This window comes from Bos indicus x Bos taurus, chromosome 13 (genome assembly GCF_003369695.1).
Source record: "Bos indicus x Bos taurus breed Angus x Brahman F1 hybrid chromosome 13, Bos_hybrid_MaternalHap_v2.0, whole genome shotgun sequence".
NCBI classification, from domain to species: domain Eukaryota; kingdom Metazoa; phylum Chordata; class Mammalia; order Artiodactyla; family Bovidae; genus Bos; species Bos indicus x Bos taurus.
In genome coordinates, this window is record NC_040088.1 from 55,342,315 (window position 1) to 55,370,286 (window position 27,972).

At 44.4% G+C, this 27,972-nt stretch overlaps 1 protein-coding gene across 2 annotated transcripts; it reads left to right on the forward strand.

Annotated features, from left to right (window-relative positions):
* Positions 1-1,054: 1,054 nt before the first annotated feature.
* Positions 1,055-27,969, forward strand: SEPHS1 (selenophosphate synthetase 1). 2 transcript variants are annotated; one of them, XM_027559910.1, is made up of 9 exons: positions 1,055-1,251; positions 3,978-4,247; positions 10,191-10,294; positions 12,236-12,343; positions 13,014-13,168; positions 14,999-15,089; positions 16,969-17,068; positions 23,454-23,666; positions 26,097-27,969. In XM_027559910.1, the coding sequence occupies exons 2-9, from the start codon at positions 4,055-4,057 to the stop codon at positions 26,309-26,311; spliced, it is 1,179 nt and encodes a 392-aa protein (XP_027415711.1). In that variant the 5' UTR covers positions 1,055-1,251; positions 3,978-4,054; the 3' UTR covers positions 26,312-27,969. The 2 variants fall into 2 exon arrangements, with proteins under 2 accessions (XP_027415711.1, XP_027415712.1); XM_027559911.1 differs by lacking the exon at positions 1,055-1,251 and adding an exon at positions 1,892-2,081 and having other exon boundaries at positions 26,097-26,494.
* The last annotated feature ends 3 nt before the right edge of the window (positions 27,970-27,972 follow it).

A 27,972-nucleotide genomic window follows, 5' to 3' on the forward strand; every position in this document is an offset into this window, starting at 1 on the left:
GCCCAGTCTCCTAGACTGCACCCAGATCAAAACCCTGGGGAACTGCCAAGCAGAAATTTTAAGAATGAAATAGGCATCTGCGTAGCCTACAAACCTGACAACAGAACCTACAGCAGTTAAAAAAACTGGTTAAAAAAACAAAAAACACTCCTGCTCCGAAATATATTTGGAAAATGCTGAACCACTCTAGAAAAGATTGGTCAGTTTCCAACTTCTCGGTTTCAAGGGAAGCACGAAAAGGCGTCGTAGGAAAGCATTTTACTTTATTGGCTTCAGCAACGTATTAGAAAGTTGAAAATCTGAAAAAAGTCATCTCAGAAGGTGAATCTCTCCCTTGGGTGTTCATTCAAACACATGCGGTACTAGGCTGCCATGTTGACTTGGACCTGTGGAGAGCAAACAATGTAACTGAGGAACCTTAATCTCTGACTTCCTACCAAACGCATGAAACGTTCAAGAAACTTCGCAGGACGTGTGCGTGTTCACCAAGGCTCGTGTGATCTCCCGAGCCAGGCTGAACAATAGAAGGGAGAGTCGTTATTAATCAAACGCGCCGTCTGTGTTTCTAAGTCTTTCGTCGCGGCAGAGGGGGCATTCCCTCTGCTCTCACCCGACTTTCAAATTGTCTCCGTGCTCATTGTCTGCCGGTAGGAACGACGGCAGCGCTCGGGGAGCAGGTACAGCGTCCCGCAGAACGCAGCACGGTTGAACCCCGCCAGGTTTTGGGAAACATTCCCGGCCCTTCCAGCGGGTCAAGGAAAAGGAGGTGGCCCGGGCGCCAAAGGCTGCTGCCAATGCAACTCGCAACTTTTGAAATCAATCCTTTTTGCATCGTGCAACGGATGCCACCGCTCCTCGGGCTTGCAACCCCCCACCCCTCCCCCGAGACCAATCATTGCCGCGCTCGGGCCTGCACATCGCCCCCGCCCCCTTTCCCGGGCCGCACGCAGCCACCGAGCCGCTCCGGCCGCGGCCCGCCGCCTCTTAAAGGGAGGGAGCCGGCCCTTAAAGGCCCCTCGCGCGCGGCGCACGGCGGAGCGCGGCGGCCCTGGTTCCCGGCAGGGGCCCGCCGAGGCAGGCCGAGCCCCCGCGGCGCCCAGGCGCGGGCCGGGGCCCTCCCGCCCTCCGCGCCGCCGCCGGGAGAGGCCTTTTTATTCAGGCGACGCTTAAGGGAGCCCGGCCGCGCCCGGTGCATTGTGGGAGCGGCGGAGTCCCGTTCGCGGGAGGAGGCGGAGGGCGCAAAGCGAACCGGTAAGCGCCTGGCTCGGGGAGGGGGGGCGAGACACCAGGCTTAAAGGGGAATATTCGTCCGCAGGCCCAGGGCGGCCGTGCGGATCCCCCCGCGGGCCGCCCGGGCGCGCCGGGAGCCGTGCACGACCGGCGCTCTGCAGCGCTGCCTGGAGAGGGGCCGAGCCAGGGCTTGGTGGGGCCGCTTTAAAAAAGAAGCACCGCCCGCGCCGCCGCCGCCGCCGCCGCCGCGGCCGCCGCGCGGGGCCGGGGAAGGAGGGAGGGAGGAGAGGGCGGGGGAGGAGTGGAGGGGGAGGGCGGCGGCGGCGACGCAGGGGTTAATTTTTTCGCCCGCCGACATTTTTTGTGCGGCGGCGGCCCGCGCGCGCGGCGAGAGAGCCCAGCCCGGTCCCCGGGGCGCGGCGCCTTCAGGCCCTCCCCGCCTCCCCCCCGCCCGCGCGCGCCCTCTCTTCGGCCCCGCGGGCGCCTCCTGACGCCTGGCGCCCCGGCCTGGCCGGCCCGCGAACCCGAAGACCCATCGCGGCTAGTGGGGCCGTGCGGGCCTCGCGCCCTCCCCGCGGCCTGGGCCGCGCGGTTCCCGCTGCCGCCGGGACAGAGAGCGGGCGGGCGGGCATGGCCCCGTCGGCTGCCCCGCTCCGCCTCCTCCTGGCCGCGCCGCACAAAGAATCCGGGCCCGGGTGGCCTTTAAAGGCGGCAGCCAGGGATTTAAGGTGTCCCCGAGCGCTGCCCTCCGCCGCCCCGACGTGTGCTTCCCGCTGGGCACGCGCCCCTTGCGCCCAAGTCGCCGCGTCCTCCCCGTTGTTTGTTTCCTGGGCTTGGGAACCTTGGGGGAGGTAGGTACCGGGCCGGGGCTGCCCTCTTAACTGCCCCCACTCACCGCGCTCCCCCGGCTCTGCGGCCAGCTTGGCGCCCTCGTTTGAAAAAATTAAAACGTGGCTGGGAAAGAAAGGGTTAACCGTTGCTTTAAATATTCATGTCATTGTTTTAAAGGTGTAAACAGGCGGCTTTGGGGTTCTAGTGGACTGCATATTATGCAACCCACCCCCCGCCCCGCCATTAATTTCACCTTTCTTCAGGCCCCCCCCCCCCCATCTCCAAAAAAAGCAAGATTTTTTTTTTTGGATTGAGATTTGTGTGATCTACGTCCCTCATTCTATTTGGAAATTTGAAACTCCTGAGTGCCTTCTGGGCTTAAGGTGTTTTAAACTTTTTGCCGTTAAAAATCTTGGAAGATTTAAAAGGAAGCTAGTCTCCTGAGTTCCAGATTCCCCTCCCCGCCTTTATTTTTGGATAGGGATTGGAGGTAGGAAAATAACTGGATGCCTCGTGAGTTGGATTTTTTTCTGACCCTGGTAGGAGTGAGGCGGTGTTAAGTGTGAGGCATTTGGTGAGGAAAGGACTGTTGTTTTTGTTGCAAACCCTTCCAAGTCAAAGTGCTGTTGGACTTTCCCAGCTGTAAAATGGCTTCAGAATTCCCATGTCTGTAACTTGATTAGCCTCGCGCCCTCCTTTTGCACAGGTGTTTTCTTGGACTGTCGGAAGGTTCACTGCTTTACAGTTGTAGGTTTCAAACCAAAATCATTGCTCACCCCAAACATGGTTTTGTAAAGACAGTTTGGATGACTGCCTGAACTCAGGCTTTGTGAGATTTATTTTAAATGAGTGATGTGCTTCCCAAGGGATCGAAAACTCTATAAATGGGAATTATGTTCTTAAACATGAATTTTATAGGGGAAACTGACCTTAAAACTTGGGGTGTCTGTTATTCTGTGCCCAATAAAGCATCAGTATGGAAGTTTATAAACCCCGGGAGCGCAGGAAAGGTTTTCATTTAGCCCCAAGGCTTCAAACTTAGAAAGATTTGTTCCAGAAACTTCCAGTGGTAACCCAAACTATAAATGCTAGTGATTTAGTACAGTTTATCACTATAGATCTGCAATGAAACAGTAAGGAGTAGTAGTATACTTTGTCAATGATGTGTGTTTACTAGTTAGTTGGGCAGCATTTGCTTTCTAGGAAATAGCACTGAATTAAAACATCAGAGAACTAACTTTCCACCGCTCTGTTGTAGAAAATGAACCTTGCTGTGTTAAAACAGCCATTCCAGGTTTCAAATTGTGTTCTTTAGACAGGCTTCCTATAGTTTTGGATCATTTTGTGTACTTCTGACTTGGAATCAAAATCTATTTTTCTAAAATCGAATTTAGCATCATAAAGAATTTCATCAAATCCATATCCATCAACTTCCATTTCACCAAAAATGCCTGTTAGGTATTTTATTTTTCTTTTAGATAGCAAAAGGTCTTCCTGAAAAGTCACGTTAGCCAGGGCATCTCATTTCTAAACCATAGTACTTCCTGGTTGATAGGTGAAGTGACTCGTTTTCCTGTAATGCCATCAGCTAGAAGAACGTTTGGGACTTTTTGCTCAAGATGGCACTGTGTCCTGTAAGCCAGCTGGCCCATAGTTCTGTCTTCTTGGTGCCCCTCGCAGCCACAATTATAACAACACAGATGCAGAACATGTCTCTAATGGTACAGTCACTTTTTAAGACTTACCTGGCTTGTACATCACTGTGTCAAACCATTCTGGTCCCAGATGGCTGTTTTCCTATCGTCTTGGTGATTTCAGCCCATTTCATGTTTACTTTTCACTGTCATATATTCACTTGATTCTTGCCAAGTACTGGTGAGAACTCAATGGTGTCTTTGTGTTTTGGTGCTACCCAGGTGGATCTATAAAGAAACCAGCTGCGTAGGAGAAGGAGGGGAGGAGCCCGGCCGTGAGGTGTGTGGGCCCAAGAACCATGTCTGCACGGGAGTCCTTTAACCCGGAAAGTTATGAATTGGACAAGAGTTTCCGGTTAACCAGATTCACTGAACTGAAGGGCACTGGCTGCAAAGTGCCCCAAGATGTCCTGCAGAAATTGCTGGAGTCCTTACAGGAGAACCACTTCCAAGAAGATGAGCAGTTTCTTGGAGCAGTTATGCCAAGACTTGGTATGTGAACCACTGTTTTCTTTCATATTTCCCGAGTAGAGCATCTTGGATGCATTATTAGTGAGTCAAAAACCGGAGTTCTCTTTTCCCATGTTGCCTTTAAAAAAAAAAAAAATTCTGCAAGAAGGATTCAGAGCAAAGCAGTGGTAACTTACCTTATAACTTATTTGGAGGAACTACGTGAAAAGCATCAAGAAATGTGCTCTAACCATTTTTAAACTTTAAAGTATATGAGACAACTGTTAACAGTAAAGGTATTTTTTATTCAATCAGATTAGAAAAGATAGTGGTTCTGCATCCTTGTACAGGACTGGGAGAACAGTGACTGGGTTGGGAGGAACTCAGGGCTCCTCTGCAATAGGCATCACTAGAAAAGTTCCCATGGGAGGAAGGAGAAGAAAAGTGCTCCAGACATAGAAGGCGGGAGCACTGGACTGGGTCTGTACTTGACCCCAGCTTGACATCTGGACTTGAGAGCTGTGTTTCCTTGATCCAGTTCCGGATGTACTTAGTGATTTACCCTTCCCCAAACATTGAGCTCAGAAAGAAAGTCTCAGCTGCAGGGATGTCTGTTAGCTTCTGTGTGTGCTTTGTTCAGTATGTGATGCAAGACTTGTGATCACTTTGCCTTTTGAGTGTTAGTTGTATATTTTAGGAGCTTGTGGATGTTTTGTAATTACAGTGTGTGACTTGGTTAGATTTCCTGCATAAGGTTTTAATTGCCTTTCTTTTTGCCTATATATGATCACACTCGATCTCATAACATTGGTTTTGAACCCAGGGTACTCCTTTCTTTCCTGATTGTATAAAGCAGAGTTGCTTTGGGTGGGAGAGAGGAAAACTCACTTCCTGCACTCTCAGGGCCTGTAAGGGCTCCTAGGAGCTCAATTAGAAAACTTCTCTTGGGAATTCCCTGGGGATCCTTGGCTAAGACTTTGAGCTTCCAATGCAAGGAGTCCGTGTTCAGTCCCTGGTCAGGGAACTAGATCCCATATGCCACAACTAAGACCCGGTGTAGCCAAATAAATTATAGAAAAAGAAAACCGTCTTCATCTATCTAAAGTCTCAGTGTGGAAAAATAACATGTGAATGAGGTGGAGTGGATGTCAGCTTACTTGTCAAGGAATGAGAATATACTGAGAAAATCGTTAGATAACTTTGGGCACCAACAAATGCAGTAAAAACCTCATGGATGGGACTTCTCTGATGGTCCAGTGGTTAAGAATCCCCCTTGCAATGCAGGAGACAAAGGTTCGGTCCCTGGTGGGTGAACTAAGATTCCACATGCCTCGGATCAGCTAAGCCTGCAGCCTACAGTTACTGAGCTGGTGCACTCTCGAGCCCGTGTGCCACAGGTACTGAAGCCCATGAGCTCTGGAGTCCATGCACCGCAGCTAGAGAGTCTGTGCACTGCAGCAAAAGATCCTGCGTGATGCAGTGAAGATTCTGAGTGCCACAGTTAAGACCCAACACAACCAAGTAAATAATTAAATTAAAAACAACAGCAGCAACTTTATGGATAAAGCAGTAATTCCCTTCTGTAACTGCCCTCGTTGACTTATTGAGCGCTCAGGCAGTTGGTCCTTCCAGCAGCCCTGTGGTGCTCAGGAAAGCTGGGTAGCCTGTTTCCTGTCATTTGGTGGGGGTCAGAACTTGAAATCCACATTTTTCCATTCCTCTGCTCACCATACTGCTTGTCATCTGATTTTTCAGTCCAGACATGTTTGTGGGGAAAGAAGCTGCATCAGCTGTAACTCAGCAATGACAGCAAGGGAACAGGCCAGGAGAAAGAGATAATAAGTGTTACTCTGTACACTCTTGTTAACCCTCCTGAGCCTCAGTTTCCCCATCTGTAATATGGGCTAATAATACCTGTAGTTTGCAACTGAGTACCAGAAATTATCTGTGTATGTATGTGTACCATATCTGCACCCACATACATAATACATACATGTTTTTATGTATAAGGTATGTATGTATACACATAAGTCTGTTGATGTGTTTTTAAATTTTTTCTAAAAGTGTCGTATTTTCGGCATTCTAAGGATAAGCCATAACAGTTGTTAAAGATACATGTTTATTGTATCTGACGAACTGTTATGATAAGTATGTCTTGGAAGTTGGTACATGTGGCACTTCCATGGTGGTCCAATGGCTAAGACTCTGCCCAGGTTTGATCCCTGCTCCGGGAGAAGGCAATGGCACCCCACTCCAGTACTCTTGCCTGGAAAATCCCATGGACAGAGGAGCCTGGCAGGCTGCAGTCCATGGGGTCGCTAAGAGTCGGACACGACTGAGCGACTTCACTTTCACTTTTCACTTTCATGCATTGGAGAAGGAAATGGCAACCCACTCCAGGGTTCTTGCCTGGAGAATCTCAGGGATGGGGGAACCTGGTGGGCTGCCGTCTATGGGGTCGCACAGAGTCGGACACGACTGAAGTGACTTAGCAGCAGCATCAGGGAACTAGATCCCATGTATGGCAACTAAGACCCAGCTCAGCCAAATAAATAATTTTTTCAAAATTCTTAAAAAAAAAAAACCACTTGGTACATCTGTTGCTGATGCATAAGCTTTGTCACATGTTGACAGCTGCTGGCTAAGGAGGGAGTTTGATGATTTAGGTTTTTTTTTTTTAATTTATTTTTAATTTTTTGCTGGATGGCTTCAGTCTTGCTGAAACCTTCTAGAATTCCCCTTCAGCCACTGATTAAGCACACCCTACTCTGTATTTGAGGCTTCCTCCACTCTGGCATCTTCCTTTATTTCCACCTACGCTGTGCCTCTGTCCTCTCTCATACTTGATACACTCGTTTTCAAATCCCATGGCCTAACCTGGGCTCACCCTCTCTGTCTTCTATTCTTGAAATTTGATAGGGGATTTGTAAACCACTCACTACAGACTAGTGCTGTCCCAAAGAAAAATGAGATGAGCCCGCTGTGTCATTTAGATTTTTCTACTACAGGTAGTTCCATTAAAAAAAAAAGAATCAGGGACTTCCCTGGTGGTCCAGTAGCTAAAACTTCTTGATCCTAATGCAGGTGGCCTGGGTTTGATCCCTGATTGAGGAATTAGATCCCACATGCCACAACTAAGCATTCACATTCTGCAACAGAAGATCCTGATGCTAAAGTTAAGACCACCCAGCACAGTCATATAAGTAAATAAATAGTTTTAAAAAATAGTTCAGTTCAGTCGCTCAGGCATGTCCGATTCTTTGCGACCCCATGAATCACAGCACTCCAGGCCTCCCTGTCCATCACCAACTCCCGGAGTTCACTCAAGCTCATGTCCATCGAGTTGGTGATGCCATTCAGCCATCTCATCCTCTGTCGTCCCCTTCTCCTCCTACCCCCAATCCCTCCCAGCATCAGAGTCTTTTCCATTGAGTCAGCTCTTTGAATCAGGTGGCCAAAGTATTGGAGTTTCAGCTTCAGCATCAGTCCCTCCAATGAATACCTAGGACTGATCTCCTTCAGGATGGACTGGTTGGATCTCCTTGCAGTCCAAGGGACTTTCAAGAGTCTTCTCCAACACCACAGTTCAAAAGCATCAGTTCTTCGACGCTCAGCTTTCTTCATAGTCCAACTCTCACATCCATACATGACCACTGGAAAAACTATAGCCTTGACTAGATGGACCTTTGTTGGTAAAGTAATATCTCTGCTTTTCAATATACTATCTAGGTTGGTCATAACTCCTTCCGAGCAGTAAGCGTCTTTTAATTTCATGGCTGCAGTCACCATCTGCAGTGATTTTGGAACCCCCCAAAATAAAGTCTGACACTATTTCCACTGTTTCCCCATCTATTTCCCATGAAGTGATGGAACCAGATGCTGTGATCTCAGTTTTCTGAATGTTGAGCTTTAAGCCAACTTTTTCACTCTCCACTTTCGCTTTCATCAAGAGGCTTTTGAGTTCCTCTTCACTTTCTGCCATAAGGGTGGTGTCATCTGCATATCTGAGGTTATTGATATTTCTCCTGGCAATCTTGATTCCAGCTTGTGCTTCTTCCAGCCCAGTGTTTCTCATGAGCTACTCTGCACATAAGTTAAATAAGAAGGGTGACAATGTACAGCCTTGACGAACTCCTTTTCCTATTTGGAACCAGTCTGTTGTTCCATGTCCAGTTCAGGTGAATTTAATTCTACTATGTTTTAACTTTATATGTAAAAATGTCATTTGGATGCATAATTAATGTAAAACACTGCTAACGAGATGCTAGCTGAGATTTTTCTCAGGTCCAAGTGTTTAAAACTGAGTGTGTGTTTTACACTTGGCAGCGCGTGTCACTCTGAAATTGCCATATCTTACCATGTGTGGCTGGCAGTTCCCATGTGGACAGCACTAGACCCTCCTAAGCATGCAGTGGTGTCCTCGTGGAGAGAGGATGTGTGGGTGATGGGAGCTTCTTGTCAGCCCCAGGAGTGTGCTCAGGAGTCACGGTCACACTCTCTGATGCTGGATAGAGAGAGAGAGAAATTAACTGCTCTACAAATCAAGATTGAATTCAAGTTGAAGATTCCCATGTTGGGAAATACTTAAAGCTAACTTTCAGCAACTCTTTTTTAGTGTCTCTTTCTATAGACCTGTAGTTTATATGGAAACCTAAAAGGGAACCTTCCCTCTTTTCCAAAGTGAATAGTAATGTATTTGGAATACCCAGTTGTTGGAATGATCAGTTTCAGGAGAATCATGTGAGTTTAATTGTGGTTCTTGCCTTGTTTCCACTTGAGTGCTGCAGAGTATCATTAGTGGGCATTTTTGTGCACATGCATCGAATGAGATGAACTGTTGCACACTTCCTGATCGCTGGTAATGAGTGTTCCATGGTCACAAATTTGTGAGGCTTGCCATTCTGAAAGAAAACCTTCTATTCCCTAACTGGATCTTCCACCAAGAGTTTCTGCTTTGCCATCTAGGGTGGTAATAAAAAAATCAGCCTGCCATCACAGAGTGATGTTTTACTAAACTTGATTTTATTTCTGTATTAGTAATAATGGGTCAGACCTTGACAGACTGCCCCTGGGACTCAGCCTGTCTGCGGGGGCAATTGTGAAAGCTCACAGGTAGTCCTCTCTGTGGGATTTGGGTGTGATTTATTCTTGTTTCATTTGGGATTCTGGGTGAATCTACCTGCCTCCTTTTGTACTTCCTCCTGATTTGTCCTTTGCCCATTGTGTTGCAAAGTCGAAATGCTTCCTAAGGGCTGGGGGGTGTCCCCTTGAGAGATGTGTTGGGAAAGCACGTAGTGTTTGCATTACAAGTGTTGTTTTTTTTTTTTTTTTTTAAAGAAATATGACCTACAGTAACTAGTCTTGACTGTTTCTAAACCAATTTCAGGAAAGGGAATAATCTCTAAATAGCCCATCAAGTGTAAGACCCCGTGGGCACCACAGTGCTTATGCGCGTGCTTGATTAGTCGATGAATACTTGTTCTAGCTTTGTCCTTTTTGGGTCATTTTTTACTAAAATGTGGAATAGCATTTTACACATTTATATGTGTAAAATATTTTACAGATTTTCTGTTGGAAAAACAGAATGATACCCAAAGATGTACTCTTGGCTAACTATGGAGAAGACAACCCAAGTTCCTTCTGTGCTGTTCTCATCTTTACGGAAATTCTCTGTGGTGCCAATCACATGATAACAGTAAAAGAAAGGAAAATTTCTCTTCAAGGCATCATTAGAGTCTCAAAATTGTACCGTGTTGAAGTTGAGTCTTCACAGCTAACAAATTGTCTTCTCGTTTGCTATCTTAAGCTGGTTTTGTTTTGCATTTATTTCGGTTATACTTCTTGATAGGAAGCACATTGCTTTGTTGGCAGTGAGCAGTGTTCCATAAGAGTCCTGTGCAAAACCCCTCCTGTTAGACACTGAAGGTACAAAATGACCCCACTCTCCTGTTGACTTCTGGATGATGGTGACTCCCGTCTTTGCAGGCATCGGGATGGACACCTGTGTCATTCCTCTGAGGCACGGCGGCCTTTCCTTGGTTCAAACCACAGATTACATTTATCCCATCGTCGATGACCCTTACATGATGGTGAGTTTGACCCTACGTACTTTTACGTCTGGAATTGCTTACTCACTGGGTTTGGAGTGGTAGCTGGGTTTTGTGTGTGTGTGTGTTTTTGTTTTTGTTCTGTGCAGACTGTTGTTACTCCTCCCACCATGACTCTGCCATTGAGGGTCTGACTTGATTGCTCCCTTGCTCACACTTGGTACCGTGCGTGAGGCAGGCAGAGCGGATGTGGGGTGTCCCCTGCTGCTCTCGTACCTATGCACGTCTTTCTGCCAAAGCACCTGTTCAGTGTGTCTATGGAATGATGTGTTTCTAGTTTTCTCCTTTTGTTTCCTTGTCCATGTTTTTCTTTGACATTTGTAAACTCCACTTTCCTGTGTTTCACTATCCTCTGTAATAGGACAGATCCTGCATGTCTCTGTCCAGATCCTGCATGTCTCTGTCCAGAAATAGAGAGCTTAGCATCTCACCACAATGAACTTAACCGTTGATCCTGATTCTGGTCACGCCTCTCGCCATGTCTGTATTCCATAGGGTAACCCGTGGGTCTCCCTGCTGATCACGCTCCACTCAGATACCCCCACCTGCTCATTGTGGGGTTGCTGCCAGCAGCCCCTCCATCTACACAGCTGGACCCTTCCTTGCACCCTGGCAGCTGCGAGGAGCCAATGAAGAGATTGGGAACATCTTATCCGTAGAAAGTGCCAAAGGCCCCTCCTGGTGCCAAGGGAAACGAGGCGAGGAGGGAGTGTTCACCACTCAGGTCCCAAGACAAGCACATGGGCTCCCAGAAACCTGTCTCCTGCCCACACAGCCAGCTGTCTCTCCTCTAAAGCAGTGCTCCCATGCATGCCATACCTCTGGTGTCCTATCTGGGGGCCCAGGTGGCTGGAACCAGAATGCATCCTCTCCCAGCATCTCGCGGAAGGACCTGAGAGCCTAGCACAGAGGGAGCAGCACACCTCTGCAGCCTGGCCTGTGGTTGGCACCTCCCAGCATGCCAACCACACTGCCCCTGTTGCCTTGTGAGTGAGTCACAGGAGGTGATCCAGCTCCCTGCCAACCTGCCCAGAAGTTGTAAGACAACATAACGATAAACCAGCAATGAAATGGCCACTGGAAGTGATATAGTAACTTGCAGTTTGATTACTCTTATGTCAAAAGAAAAGTTTGTCATTTTCTCCTTTGCTGTTTAGAGAAAGGCAACTTTAAACATTTTTTTCAATCTCCGTCGGCAGTAGAAAATCTTTTATTTTTTATAAATAATTATTAATATTAATAATTATTAAAATAACTAGAAATTATTTTCTATTTTATTTTCCACCTTTCTATTGAGTACTGTTCAGAGTTCCTCAATAAAACTATATAGTTTACTAGGAATTGCCTCCCTTTTTCTTAGAAAACAGTCTGGTTTCAGGGCTAGGTGTTATTCATTTCTTCTATTTTTTTTTTAAACCAAGATGATTTTCCTGTTTCTCTCATACAACTTTGGAAAGGAGTCCAAAAATTTCTCCGAGTACATAAAATCCATCTTCTCTGTAACCAATAAAAGTTGGCCCTTTTTAAGAATCTGTTCAGGATAAGTGACTGTTTCCACATTTTCTTTAAGATGTTTGTTCCCCAGCATTTCCACTCTGGCTCCTCTGCAACCATCTGCACCATGCCCACTTCTCTCCACCATCTCCCTGCTCTGGGTTCTGCACCTAAATAAATGGCAGCTTTCTCCTGATGTTTTAGAATGGTGAAGAACATGGAAATGCTGCGTGCTGCATGGAGGAGAGGTGGTGGCAGGAACGTCTGAGCTTGGTTCTGTGGTGGAGGAAAGGCAGCGAGTGTGAAGCACAGCTGCTGAGGCCCACATCCTGGAAAGTCCCCTCCCTGGTGCCTCTGGGCAGCTGAGCTCTCTGTGCCTGCCCTGGAAAGTCCCCTGGGGTCCCCGCTCACGTCTCCCTTCTTTTCCAGGGCAGGATAGCCTGTGCCAACGTCCTCAGTGACCTCTATGCCATGGGGGTCACGGAGTGCGACAACATGCTGATGCTCCTTGGAGTCAGTAATAAAATGACGGACAGGGTGAGTAGGAGCCTTCCAGCCCAGGCTGTGGCACCGAGGCCGTCACCCTTCCCTTTGGTCACTGGCTGGTGACATAGACAGTGGTGGGGTCGGGGTGTCCCACTGCTCACCTGGAGCATCTGTGGCCTCCCTGCCTGACCTGTTCTTTGACTCAGAGGTGAATTCCTGTTTAGATTATTTTTGACAGGTAATTGGTTTCATCCCCACGCCCTGCCATAGTTCGCCCTGCGCATAAGAATTGAGCGTTCAGTGGGCTCTTGTCTGCCCCCACAAGGTGCTCTTGGGCCTCTGCTTGGACACAGCCATCTGGGGCAGACGTGGGGGTGCACGTGAGCTGGTCTTGGGTGGTTGAGGACCGTGTAGAGAGCCCATTCAGATGCAGGCAGCCCTGCACACCCAGCCCATTTCCAGAGTTCACTTCTGTTGTCCAAGCTCCATTCACATTGTAACCTGCAGCCTCTTCAAACTTGTGATAAAAGGGCTACAGAGTGAGCTGTTACTCACTCTGTAACAAAAGTGAGCTCTTTCTGTTACTCCCTTCCCCTTCTGGAAACTCTGGTTTTATGATCTTTTCTGGTTTATGATCTTTTCATAGCTGTAAGTGTATAGACTCTCTTTTCCAGGTCTTCAGCTGAATGATGTGACTTTTAATTTTCCTTTTAAACCCTAGGAAAGGGATAAAGTGATGCCCCTAATTATACAGGGTTTTAAAGATGCAGCAGAGGAGGCAGGAACGTCTGTAACGGGTGGCCAAACAGTGCTAAACCCCTGGATTGTTTTAGGAGGTGTGGCTACGACTGTCTGCCAGCCCAACGAGTTTATCATGTAAGTCGTTTTTTTGTTTCATGTCACCTGGCCTGGTTCGCTCCCCACAATTTCACATAACATAAAATTCAGTTTTTTAAAGTATACAGTGTATTGGTTTTTAGTATTCATAGACTTATATAACCATCACCACTGTCCAATTCCAGAACATTTTCATCTCCTCAAAAAGAAACCTCGTATTCATAGCAGCTACTACTAACTCCCTCCTCCCCCATTCCCTAAAATCCACAAATCTACTTCTGGTCTCATGGATTTGCGTGTTTTGGGCATTTCATATAGATGGAACTGTGCAACAAGTGATGTTTTGTGTCCGGCTTCTTTCACCTAGCATGTTTGCAGGGCTCATCGTGTTGCACGTGTGTTGGTGCTTCATTCCTGTTTATGGCTGAATAACAAACACTCCGTGGTATGGGCAGACCGCAGTGTGTCCACCCATTCATAGGCCACAGGCCTCTGGGCTATTTCCCCCTGTTGCGAGTGATGCTGCTGTGAACGTTCGTGTGCAAGTTTCCTGTGTGGACATAGGTATCAAAAAGACAGTGAACAAGTCTTGGTGAGGATGTGGCGACACCGCAGACCGTGTCCATGGCTGTGGGGAATGTAAAATGGTGCGGCTGGTTTTGTTCCTCGGGTTCAGTAGTCACCACATGACCCAGTAATTCTTAGATATCTGCGCCTGGGAACTGGAATGTATGTCCACACAGAAAGCTTGCACATGAATGTTTATAGCAGCATCACCCACTTCTTTACTGTTGTTTTTGATAATAGCTGTCTTAGTGGGTGTGAGATGATACCTCAGTGGGTTTTGATTTGCATCTCCCTGATGGCTAATGCTAAGAGCATCTTTTCATGTGCCTTCAGGCCATTGCCACGTCTTTGGAGAAGTTTCTCTCTTAACACAAGTTGTCACTTTTCATGTTTGAGAAAACCTTATTAAGAAAAATTAAGAAAATTATTAAAATCTTATTAAGAAAACCACCTTGCCCTGTTCTCTGAAGGAATCAGAAGCTCCATTTGTGGAGTGGGTTTTGTGAGCGGGTGCCGGGTCCACGTGTTTCACAATTCCAGAAGCGTGAAAGGGTGTGCCTGCGGGTTTTTAACCCACCTGGATGATTGTTGTCCACTGTCGGGGGACCAGATGACTGTGTGGACAGTTCCTTGAACCAGGACAAGAAAGACATGAGTGCTAGTCATGAGGGTACTTAGTGAGACAGGAGTTTTGTTCGGGGGCGCAGTCTTTGTGTTTTTAGGGGTGCCTTTTTTTTTTGGTATTTGCCTTCTGTCTTTAAGACAGGGCCCAACCAGGGATCCTGGGTACCAAGGAAACTTACTGGTTATAACTGAATTTGACACACTGATGGTAAAATTACCAAAACAGACCCATAATGGAACAGCCTGAGAAAGCCCACCTGCATCTCTGTTATATAAGTGATTGTAAAAAAGAAAGAACAGTGTTTGTTTCAGAAGTCTTGTTGCCTCAGAACCTTGGTGGGTCTGTGTTGAAAAGTACAGAGCGTGACTGAATCAGGGCCTGATGATGTCTTTGAAGTCTAAGCAGTTTGCCTTTTTGGGAAACTAGTAAGTCATCGTCCTGAGTGTTGAAGTTGTGGCCTCTCCACTTTTCATTTAATGCTTCGTTTTGTTCATCCGTCGCCCCAGCAGTAAATGGTAAAGCTCTGCTGCCAGTACATGGCAGTAGTTGGCTTAAATATGAGTAAGTGACCGCAAACACACGTGGTTTTACTAGCCTTTGCTTTCTTTTGTTTAACCGATGGTGAGCTTATCTCCTTGGTTAATTTGATGAGAAACTGCCAGTGTTCTCTTCTTCAGGCCAGATAATGCAGTGCCGGGTGACGTGCTTGTCCTGACAAAACCTTTGGGGACGCAAGTGGCCGTGGCTGTGCACCAGTGGCTGGATATTGTAAGTGACCTTCACCTTCTGGTGTCAGCAGTGTGTCTTCTCAAATGAGCTCTTGAGGACTCCCCTGGTGGTCCCGTTGCTAAGACTCCATGCTCCCAGTGTAGGGGGCCCTGGGTTCGATCCCTGGTCAGGGAACCTGATCCCACGTGCCCCAACTAGAGGTGCTGCATGCTGCAACTAAAGATCTCATGTACTGCAACTAAGACCTGGCCAGGCAAGTAAATACATATATATTAAAAAAAAAAATTTTTTTTTTTGATGCACTCTTCTAGTTGTAGTACCAGAGAGTATAGTGTCAATCTAGACCTTACAGAAATCCTGGGAGTTGTCCCTATTCTTTTATTAAATCCAAGTTTCATGAGTGCTTAAAGTTCAGAAGTACTCCATGAAGAGAATTTGGGAAACAGTTGAGTTTATCTGTTCATTAGTTAATGAGCTGGCTATATCTTATCATTGAAAATTAATACATAAGAGAATGTGTGCAAAGTTTGATATTTGAGGTATAAATAAGGCCAGGCTTATTGACAATTTCGTCATGAGTGTTTTGGTCATTTCTGGTTGCTTGTTTTATCTTTTTAAGCTAATTAGTGAATCAGAACATTTTGATAAATAATCATCTTATGGAGAAAGCATCTAGAATATAAAGATACTTATCCTGAGTCACTTTCTACTGCAGTATGATCAATCATTCTTCCTTTAAGACTTTCTTCATTGCTGTAGCAACTCAAAAATGAATGACTGTGGTATATTCTCACATATCTCACTGCTTTCAATTTCTGCAATTGACATCTGAAACCACTAGTCCTGAGAAACAATTGGAAAAGAGTAATTTTATGTTACTCATCAATCAGATAGATCTTAATTTGACACACAGCAGAGAGAATCTCTAAGGAGGCCGTATTCTTTAGATATTTTTCCCTTCTTATTCAGCAATGATGGGGACATTTCCCATCTAGTATGATTACTTGTCAATCAGACCACAGGACTTTGCTTTTTACCAATTTCTTAAAGGTGCTCAGAACTGGAAAAAAGCAAGTTTCAAAGACTAAGTAACAGAGTGATACCCTTTCATAAAGGTCAGAAGCAATCAAAGAGTATTGTTTGGGCGTCTGTATGTATGAGGATACTGCTTTTCAAAAGGCAGGAAAATGACAAGTATAAAATTCAAAATCGTTGTTACCTCTTGGGGAGAGCTGAGGGGCAGGGAATAAGGGAGGTACACAGATAGATTTCCATTGGGCGGTAGATTATTGAGTGTTGCTAAAAATGAGTGAATTCATGAATGCTGGCCATTAATGTACCATGACTGTATGTCGTGAACCCAGCATCGTGACGCTAGGCTCTTTGACTATCAGACTGGGGAAGAAGAGGGAAGACAGTGGCGTTTCAGAGGATGTGCTGTGTGGTCACTCTCAACGTCATTGGAGCCAATGCTAAGTTGAAGTTCTTTCCCATTCATTTGTCCCTCAAGAGGACTTGCTCTCAGAATTCAGGGAGAGTCAGTAAGAATATTAACACAGTTAACACGAAAACATGAAAATTGTGAGCCATCAGTTTACAAGGGGAGATGAAGAGGAGAACCTAAGGACATTCACAACTATCCTGCTGGTTTCACGTTTCCACTAAACTGCAGTGTTGGAATACAGAGGTGCAGCTGAGAGCAGAGAAGATGCCATGATAGTAACGTCTAGCGGACACCTAAAATAATAATCACGGGGGTTGGGGGAGTGGGGAGTTAGAAAACTTAATTTTGTGTGCAGAATTAGATAAGTAAAACTCCTCAAGATGACTAAGGAAAAAATGGGCTGTTTCAGTGGTTAGAAACAAAGATTGATCACATTTTTTCTCTTTGCTCCCTCATCTGTGTTCCTGTCATCAGCCTGAGAAGTGGAATAAAATCAAGCTAGTGGTCACCCAGGAGGATGTGGAGCTGGCATACCAGGAGGCGATGATGAACATGGCTAGGCTCAACAGGACAGGTACGGCTGGGCCGGGTCAGCAAGCTTTCTGAGACGCAGGAAGGGAGCTCTTTCAGGCTTTGTGGGCCACGGTCTCAGTTGCACTGATTTTTTTTCTCCTCATGACTCTTTTAACATTGTTTTTTTTAAAAAAAATCTTAGCTGGAGGAACTGGCCACCAGCCAGGTTTGGCCAGTGACTGCACAACCCCTTCTGTTAGTGCCTAGAGCCCTAACCCACCTGGATTCCTGGTGGGAATCCAGACACCTTGCGTGTTCTTGACATAAGCATGGGGTAAATGTGATTTGCTTTAGAGGAGAAAAAATCATATGCTTATTATAGGAAAGTTTTTAGAAAATATAAAAAGTAAAGGAAAAACATTGTTCATAGTCCCACCACCCCAAAATAACTTCTGTTAATACTTTTATGTATTTTTGTTAATACTTTTATGTATTTTTCTAAGATTTTTATCCATGTTTGGTTGGTTGGTAGTTTACTTTTATCTTATTGTTGATGTTGTAAACTAATGGTTAGCATACATTTCACTTGTATTTGGAATTTGGCGGGGGCAGGTCATGGAGCGGCATGCCAGATCTCAGTTCCCCACCCAGGGAGGGATCAAACCCATGCCCCCTGTAGTGGAATTGCATAGTCTTACCCGCTGGACCACCAGGAAAGTCCCTGGAATTTGCTTTTATTCTTAATATTACTAAATTCTTTTTTCCATATTATATAATTCTAATACACATGATTTTTAATGGCTAGATGTTCTATCAGAACAATATGCTGTAACTAATTTGCCTTTTGCCTACTTTTGAACAATTTATTTTGAGATAAAATTTTTCTGTAATTTTTTTCCCCTGCATTCCAAGAGTATGTCTTTGGCTTTATTCCAAATTAAGTTGAATTGTAATTATTTAATTCTTTGTTCTCTGATACTCTCATCACTTACAACAAAGGTTTTTCATTCCTACTTCTTTTACTGTGCCATGTTTAAGAAGTTTTTTTTTTTTGTCCTTCAAATTAAGTAGTTTAACAGTTAGAAAGTGATCTGTAATGGATTTAGTTTTACTCATATAGATTTTTAGTTTACTTATATTTGTGCAGTTAAGAGTCCTCTATCCTTAAGTTTTAGACATTCTTGATAGGGATATGGCAGAACACTTCGGTCGTATGCAGCAAAATTAAGTGTACGTTTATTTTGACCCAGAATTCCCACTTCCGTGAGTCTATCCCAAAGCTACAGTGGCCAGAATATGAAATAGCATGTGTACAACACTATTCGTTGAAGCACTATTTATAATTGCAAAAGAAGGGTGCAATCTGAAGGTCCATCACTGGGTGACTGACTGGGATTGTCTAGTCTCCATGCACAGTGGAATACTATTCCCTAGAAAAAGGAATGAGAGAGCTTTATTACCAGGAAGCTATCTGTAGGATATGGCCAGTGAAAAAAGCGAAGGACAGAGCATGTATGTAGTATGCTACGTTTTGTGTGTTCATAAATAAATACGAAGTAATAATGTGTATTTTATACTTTCAAAAAGAAACAGTGGAAAAATAAGTCATTAACAAAAATTATTACATATACAAGAGAACAGGGAGGAAGCAGACCCTCTGAACATGCTTTGTTTCATAAGTTCAACTTGGAAACAAATGTTTTATGTAGTTTTCTATACTTAAATGAAAAGAGCATATTTTATGAATCCAAACCAAATTTTTTAAGGTTGTCCAACGTACGTCTAAGCTAGTGGCAAAATGACATGAAGAAGAATTATTTCAAATCTCTTTGAGCCTGGTATTTTCTGTGTACATCCTTAAGACAAAAATCCACAAAAATATTTCATTGTTGTCAGTGGGTTTGTGTTTGTGAGAATGTTGTATATTGAGATAAATAAGTGAATGTAATTAAGAACAAAGACTTTAGAGAGAAGTAAGACGATCTAAGTAAGAGAAGTAAGACAGTTTTAAATTAATTAAAAACTATCATCTTTAATTTTGAATTATCAGTGTGAACTCAGGATTATTTTTTTTCTCTGAAAATGTTTATTTCTGAACCTGTTGAAAAGACCTAGAAGCAGTGAAGGGTGAAGTCTTATTGCCCCTGGTCGGCAAGTTACTGTTTTCCACTAAAAAGTACCAGGACTCCCTGGGGAAATGGCAGGTTCCAGCTCTGGGGCAGGAAGTACAGAAGATAAGCTTGATTTCCTGTGCCTGGAAGTGGTGGTGGTGTCACATCCCCACAACTTCAGGGGGCTCCCACTTCATGGGGTTGGAGGGTACAGTTTGACTATCAAAGACCAGAGTGACCATATCAAGCATCTAAACAAATGATAATTAAAACTTCTTGGTCACCTGGGTCACCAACTTGTTCTAAAATAAAAGTGGTCATCCTTTTACTTTACCTGTCTTGTATAGAGTGAATTTCAGGGAAACCGAATTTTCTCAAAAAGTCTTTATCGAAATCATATAAATACAGGAAGAATGGTTGAATTACAGAGTTGCCATTTTTGCTGTCCCATGATTAAATGAACCTCAAGACAAAAAAAACATCAGTGGCTGCTAGAAGCTTTTAGTGAAAGGTTCATGTTGATGATATTACCCCCCATTCCCCATGAAGGATTCTTGCCAGAAAAAAAGAACCTGAGTCTCTTCGAGCCTTGGTCCTAAACACCAGTACAGGAAATAGAGAAGATGGTAGAACATGCTTGCATCGGAGAAGATCCCCAAATCCAGAACGGAGGAGATGCTGTAGGAAAAAGTGGCTCAGTCTCCACAAATAAATGACACTGAGAGGAAACTGTTGTGATGTTTCAGAGAAAGCAATCAAATGTAGTGTTCATTTTGTTGGTATGATAATGATATTGTGGCTGTTACAATTTTTTTATCTTTTAGAGGCACACATAGAAATACTGATAGCTAAGGGACATGACTGGGGTTGGCTTTAAAGTTTCCATATCACCTCTCACATCCCCCAGCAAGCAGGCAGGAAAAGATGAGACCCCAGCAGATTGGTGGTAACACTTGAGGCTGGGTATTGTTAGGTATGTGGGAATTCATGGTGGTGTGCTCCTCTCTCTGCTTTTGTGTTTCATTGAAATTTTTATAATAAAAATTAGCAACAGTCATTCCGTATATAAGAGAAGTGGTGACCAATACCTTAAAAGTAGAATCCCTTTTCCCTAGTGGCTCAGGCGGTAAAGAATCTGCCTGCAATGCAAGAGACCTGGGTTCGATCCCTGGGTCAGGAGGGAGAAGGGAATGGCTACCCACTCTAGCATTCTTGCTGGAGAATTCCGTGGATATAGAGGAGCCTGGCAGGCTACAGTCCACAGGGTCACAGAGTTGGACACGACTGAGCGCCTGACACACACTTACTGACTGTAGGATTCATTGTGTCCTCTTGTCCACTCTGGTACTCAGAGCTTGTCTAGGACGGCGTCAGGAAGAGCTGAAGTGGAGGTTATGGCTTTGCTAAATGTCCTTGACTGACCCACTGTGCCAGGTGTAGGTATGTGAATAGGATGGCCTGTTCTCAGTGTTGCTTAGCTAGCACTATGAACCAGAATGGGGTCAATTCTCCTCTCAGCGTGTGTTGTTGATGATATACCTAAGTAAAAGATTCTGGTCTAAGGAAAGATAAATGAGAGATTTGATGAACTTGTGCTTAGTCACTAAGTTATGTCCAACTCTTTGGGACCCCGTGGACTGCCTCCTGCCACACTCCTGTCTGTGGGATTTCCCAGCCAAGATACTGGAGTGGGTAGCCATTCCCTTCTCCAGGGGATCTTCCTGACCCAGGGATCGAACCCAGGTCTCTTGCATTGTAGGTGGATTCTTTACTTTCTGAGCTACCAGAGAAGCCCAAAGAGAGAAAATGTATATCAAAAAGCAGGTCTTTGCTAGTGGTATAGTGGATAAGAATTTGCCTGCCAATGCAGGGGACACAGGTTCAGTCCCCAGTCCTGGAAGATTCTTCATGCCATGGAGCAAGTAGGCCTGCATGCCACAAATACTGAAGCCCACACGCCCTAGAGTCTGTGCTCTGCAACGAGAAGCCACTGCAGTGAGAAGCCCGAGCGCAGCAACGAAGACCTAGTATAGCCAAAAAAAAGAGAAAGCATTTACCCCAGAGCACTTCTGTAAACATATGGCATATTTCATTTCATGAGAAAGACACTTAGTTTTTAAAAATTAGCAATTCAGTTACTCTCCCCATCCCCAAAGTGAAATACATAGGTGCGACTCTAAAAACATGTCCAAGTTCTGTATGAGGAAAACTATAAAACTGATGAAACAAATTAAAGATGTAAATAAATTGAGGTATTCCGTGCACATGGATAGAACTCAGTATTGTCAAGATGTTAGTTCTTCCCAACTATAGGTATAATGCAATCCCAACTGCAGTTCTAGCAAGTTATTTTGTGAGTATCAGCAAACTGATTCTGAAGTTTACATGGAAAAGCAGTGGACCCAGAACAGCCAACACGGTGTTGAGGTTGGAGGACTGACACCTCCCGACTTCAAGACTTCATATAAAACTGCAGACATTAAGATAGTATGTTGTTGGTTAAAAAAGAGAGGTCAGTGGAATAGAATAGAAAGCTGAGACATGGGCCTGCATAAGTATAGTTAAACTGATTTTTGACAAAGGAGCAAAGGATAAATCTTTTAAAGAAATGGTTCTTGAAAAATTAGACATCCATAGGTAAAAAAATGAATCTGGACACAGGTCTTAAACCCATCATAAAAATAAACTCAAAATGGATTGTAGACCTAAATGCAAACATGCTAAACTCCTAGAAGATGACATAGGAGAAAACTTGGGTGATCTTGGGTTTGATAATAGCTACTGAGATAACACCAGAAGCACAAATCCATTAAAAAAAAGACAAGTTGGACTTAATTAATATAAAAAACTTCTCTATAGAAGAGACTGAGGATGAAAAGACAAGCCACAGACTGGAAGAAAATCTTTACAAAACACATGTGACAGAGGACTGGTATCCAGAATTGGCAAAGAACTCTTGAGACCCAACAATAAGAAAATCCAATTAAAAAACGGTGGGGGGGGGGGGTGGAGAGAGCTGAACAGACACCTCACCAAAGAAGATACACTGATGGCAAATAATTATATGAAAAGATGCTCCACATCGTATGTCATTAGGGAATTGCACATCCACTAGAATAGCTAAAGTCAATACCAAATGCTGGTGAGGGTGTGGACAGCCCATTGCTGATGGGAATGCAGAATGGTACAGCTGCTTTGGAAGATAGTTTGGCAGTTTCATGCAAAACTAAATCTGCTAATGTGATCTAGCAGTTGTGTGCCTTGGTATTTGCTCAAATGAATTGAAAGCTTCTATCCACCCAAAAGCCTGCACATGGATGTTTGTCGTAGGTTTATTCAAAATTGCCAAAACTTGGAAGTAGTTGGTAAATATATAAATTTATATTTATATAAATTAGTATAAATATTAAAGTCCTTCAGTAGTTGGTAAATATATAAATAAACTGTGGTCCATCTAAACAGTGGAATATTGCTCAGTGCTGAAGAGAATTATCACGACATGGAGGAGCCTTAAGAACACATTACTGAGTGAAAGATATCAATCCAAAAAGATCAAATTCTGTATAATTCCAACTCTGACCTTGTGGAAAAGGCAAAATGATGGAGAAAGTTGAAAGATCAAGGGTTGGAGGAGTGGGTGAAAAGTTGGAACTTGGGATTTCCAGGGAAGTGAAAATACTCTATGATACTCTAATGACTGGATACACGAGCTCATACTTCTGCACGCATAGACATCAAGAGTGAACCCCAGTGTAAACTGTGAACTGGAGTTAACAGTAACATATGAGTCCTGACCTGTCAAGGCAGCACACTGATGCTGGCTATTACTGTAGGAGAGATGGCTGGGGGGTAGGGACAGTATGGCAACTTTCTGCTAAATTTTCTGTAAACCTAAGACTATTCTAGAAAATGTACTAATTTTTTTTAATTAAAAAATAAAAGATTAACCTTGCAGATACCAGGAATGTACCTTGAATTTAGATCAGACAGTCTTAAAAGGTCTTGTTCTTTGATTTTAGGAGAGTATGACAGATTTATCTTTCATTGAGGTAGCATTTCCTCTCTACAGATATTTTGGTTTACTAGGGCTTTACTGTTGGTTGAAGCTGCTGTTCCGAGTGATTCAAAATGAACTACAAAACCAACTTTCAGAATTTTACTCCAGGTTTTACTAATCTTTAAAATCCAGCTTTCATCATTCCTGTATGCCGTCTTCCTGACGAAATAGCAGTTTTGAGACCAAAGCATCTGTAAGATTTTGAGTTGAGGAGGGGTGTTTTCTAGGAGTCTCTGTTCATGACACCAGATGACAAAGGCTTCTCTGTCCTCCGGCAGCGGCAGGACTCATGCACACATTCAACGCCCATGCGGCTACTGACATCACGGGCTTCGGGATTCTGGGCCACGCACAGAACCTGGCCAAACAGCAGAGGAACGAGGTATCCTTTGTGATTCACAACCTTCCCGTCCTGGCCAAGATGGCAGCCGTGAGCAAGGCCTGCGGAAACATGTTTGGGCTCATGCATGGGACCTGCCCAGAGACATCAGGTACCGGGGCCCTGGCCCGGGTCAGGGGTTAATGCTGGTGAGGCCAGTGGGACCTCCCTGAGGAGGAGCAAGCCAGGTCCAGCAGCAGGGCCCCAAGGTGTGAGGTCTTGGCTGGGAGCATCTTCCACCTGCTGCCGTCTGCCACTGTGTCTTCATGCCATCCTTCCTGTGATGAGCAGCGTTGTTTTCAGTCCAGTGTTTGGTGATGGGATGGGAAGAAGGGAGGATATGGGGAAAATAGGTCATCACCTAGTTTCCATTGGAAACTCAAGAAATAGCTAATGTATCCATAGGTTACATTGACGAGGCTGTATTTTTTCCTTGCAAAAGTCTAAAATTAGTGTTTTAAGAATGAAATAGTATATGATATCTCCAAATTACCATTTTTATTTTTGTCCCCCCCCCCCTTTTTTTTTCTTTATCTGGACTCTGTCTCATCCTTTCAGTTCTATCCCCTACCCGCCCCACCTTCCTCCCCCTAGTCTCTCTTACTTCTGTTATACTTCCTCTATAACTCAGGAACTGTTTCCCTGTCCTGGTAAAAGAGTTGAAATATCTGGGAATGAAGTAAAGTACCCATGCCTAGACTGAACCCCTAGGTAGTCAATCTGAGGTTGGCCTGGTCATAAGAAATTCTGACCCCTAGAAGCTAAGACCACGAAGCCCCACCCATGCACCAGCCCTGGGGGTGGGGATGGTGGGGGTCGTCTCAGGTGGGCCTCTCAGCCATAGAGAGGACCCTGCCACTTCCTGACCTCAAAATCACAAAATCCACTTCCTCGAAGTGTGCTACAAGAGGGTAGCTGAACTGTTGGTAGAACAGCACCTGCTGCCTGGCAGGTGTAGAATCAGTGTGAATGAACTAATGAATATTACCAACTAATATAGTTTGTCTCTATTAAAAAATGAAAAGTGTCTCATTTTTTTGTAAAAGGTCATACATATTTTTTTCCCATTGTGTTTCTTCTACTTAAAAATACATTAAATTATTCTGGCCTAGCTACTCGGGTACCAATGAAGATTTATTTTCACATATTTTGTATTTTTCTATTTTGAAGTTAATGACAGAGCCAGTGACAGAACCTAGATACTTTGAGGCACACACACTTTTATGGCCTTCAGTTCAGTTCAGTCGCTCAGTCGTGTCCGACTCTTTGCGACCCCATGTATCGCAGCACGCCAGGCCTTCCTGTCCATCACCAACTCCTGGAGTTCACTGAGACTCAAGTCCATCAAGTCAGTGCTGCCATCCAGCCATCTCATTCTCTGTCATCCCCTTCTCCTCCTGCCCCCAATCCCTCCCAGCATCAGAGTCTTTTCCAGTGAGTCAACTCTTTGCATGAGGTGGCCAAAGTACTGGAGTTTCAGCTTTAGCATCAGTCCTTCCAAAGAAATCCCAGGGCTGATCTCCTTCAGAATGGACTGGTTGGATCTCCTTGCAGTCCAAGGGACTCTCAAGAGTCTTCTCCAACACCACAGTTCAAAAGCATCAATTCTTCTACACTCAGCCTTCTTCACAGTCCAATTCTCACATCCATACATGACCACAGGAAAAACCATAGCCTTGACTAGATGGACCTTAGTTGGCAAAGTAATGTCTCTGCTTTTGAATATGCTATCTAGGTTGGTCATAACTTTCCTTCCAAGGAGTAAACAACGTCTTTTAATTTCATGGCTGCAGTCACCATCTGCAGTGATTTTGGAGCCCAAAAAAATAAAGTCTGACACTGTTTCCACTGTTTCCCCATCTATTTCCATGAAGTGATGGGACCAGATGCCACACGATCTTAGTTTTCCGAATGTTGAGCTTTAAGCCAACTTTTTCACTCTCCACTTACACTTTCATCAAGAGGCTTTTTGGTTCCTCTTCACTTTGTGCCATAAGGGTGGTGTCATCTGCATATCTGAGGTTATTGATATTTCTCCGAGCAATCTTGATTCCAGCTTGTGGTTCTTCCAGCCCAGCGTTTCTCATGATGTACTCTGTATATAAGTTAAATAAGCAGGGTGACAGTATACAGCCTTGACGTACTCCTTTTCCTATTTGGCCTTAGTTTTTAAATAAAAAAAAAAAAAAATGAAAAGCGTTTTTTGGTAAACTGACTCCATGTAGAGAATCAGATTGAAAATGTAAGGTTCTCTTTTGTTAATCCTTTCAAGCGTTGCCTGGGAAAGATTGGCACCACGTATGTTGCTGTGTCTCAGACACTTCACTCCTACACAGCATCAGATGATTCACAAGGAAGGTGTTTTCATGACTTAAAAGTTTGTTGTGTGTGTTTTGAAATATAGTAGAAGTTGAGCAAGGAATCAGTTAGCGACTCCACAGCGCGGTCTGTGGAATAGACGCAGGCAGTGTAGACCCCTTCTGGGGAGACAACAGCATCACCGCTAATGGTGCTCCTTTTTTCTCCCTTTCCCTTTTGCCAGGCGGCCTCCTGATCTGTCTACCGCGTGAGCAAGCAGCTCGATTCTGTGCAGAGATCAAGTCCCCCAAGTATGGTGAAGGCCACCAAGCATGGATTATTGGGATCGTGGAGAAGGGTAACCGCACAGCCAGGATCATAGACAAGCCCCGGATCATTGAGGTCGCACCGCAGGTGGCCACCCAGAATGTGAACCCCACGCCCGGTGCCACCTCGTAATCTAGGCCAAGGCAGCTGTGTGGTTTTGTTTTTAAATAGCTCTATTTCCTTTATCATCATTTCAATTAAAGACTATAAACAACAACGAAAAATCTCATTGTGTCTACACATCTGGTGACCTTAGGTCGATTTGTGAGTGGATGCAATTAATCAAATAAAATCCATTGCCTTTTTTTCCCGTTACATTAACTGAAGATGCACCTAATCTTGAGGCAGCTTCTGAGTTGAGAATTATATTGTTATCCAATACTGTTGATTCATTTTGAATCTTTAGACACTTATCTCTTGCCGAGTAGGCTCTTTTTAAAGGTGCTTTCACGTAGCACAGACATTACCTGTCGTAGTGTATAGCAGTTTGTGTCTTTTCATTTTATGTATATTTATCATTATCCGCCCGATCCTTTTTGAAGTGTCTGGAATGGTATTCTGGAAAGACAGGATTGGTGAGGGAGTGACACAATGGTGTCCCAGTAGCAAGAGGGTTGCATGAATCCTTCTAGTCTTCTAATTCAAGAGCATCTCTTTGACCCAAGGGTGCATTCAGCTAAACCAGGCAAGTGCTTAACTGCATGGAAAGCACTTTGAAGACAAAAAAGAAATGTTCTTTCTTTCTTTTTTTTGTAGCCTTCCTAATACTTGCAGTAGTATCATTAACTGTTTTCTTTATTGATAGCAAAAAAGGACACTTTTTGCAATGTAATTAGATGTTCAATAGCACAGCAAGGATTTGCCTCTGAAAGGGGGTTCATGTATAATACTCATTTACAAGTCAGCATATAATTAACTACACAAATAATTTTTAAATATAATCAATAATAATAAAGACTGTTCTGTGGATAGTTGTGTTTAATACATTTTATATTTTGTATAGTGATTTCAGACCTTTTGTTTCCTTAAAATCCAGCTGTTTAGCCTGAGTCTTAGCATTATTTTGTCCCTTGCGCCAGTACTTTTCCATGCACGCTTCCTGTGATCTGTGTGGAAACCTGCATTGGCCAACCATGCAGCTCGAACTTCAACTTGTTATTCAAATAAATATTTAATTTTTTTTATTGCTCTTGTATAATCAGATGCCCCGTTTAGTATTATTTTAGAAGCATCAAGAGGGTTTTGGCTAAAATACAATTTATTGGGGGAAAACTAGATTTTAGTTTTATAAAACTTTCAAGTCTTTCACGGGACCTATATTTTCTTGAATTAAATTTTGTAGTTCTAGAACAAATAGGTGATCTAAAAAGGTGTTTATCCGTGTTCCTTAAAAACAGAGGCTTCCTTTTATTTTCACCTACTGACCCAGTAGGAGAGGCTCCTCTCCTCACGTGTCACACTGTCCCCGCATGTCCCACCGCCCGCTTCTGAGCGCTTCCTGCCTACAGGCACCAAAGTCGAGAATGGCTCAACTTCTTGCCAAAGGAAACCACCACGCGGGAGCAAAGCCCTGGAAGAGGCTCTACCTTGGACTCGTCCTCCTTCAGGAGCCAAAGCGCAGCCTCTTTGCACATGTTACTGGAACTCAAGCCATTAACTTCAGTGTGTAGGACCAAGGGGCTGCAGCGAACTGAAGTTAACTGGACACTGGGTAGGGACTGATGACCGTGTTGGTCCTTAGAAGCTGCAAATTGGTGGTCAGCAAAATAAAATGTGTTGGAAACCTCTGAGTG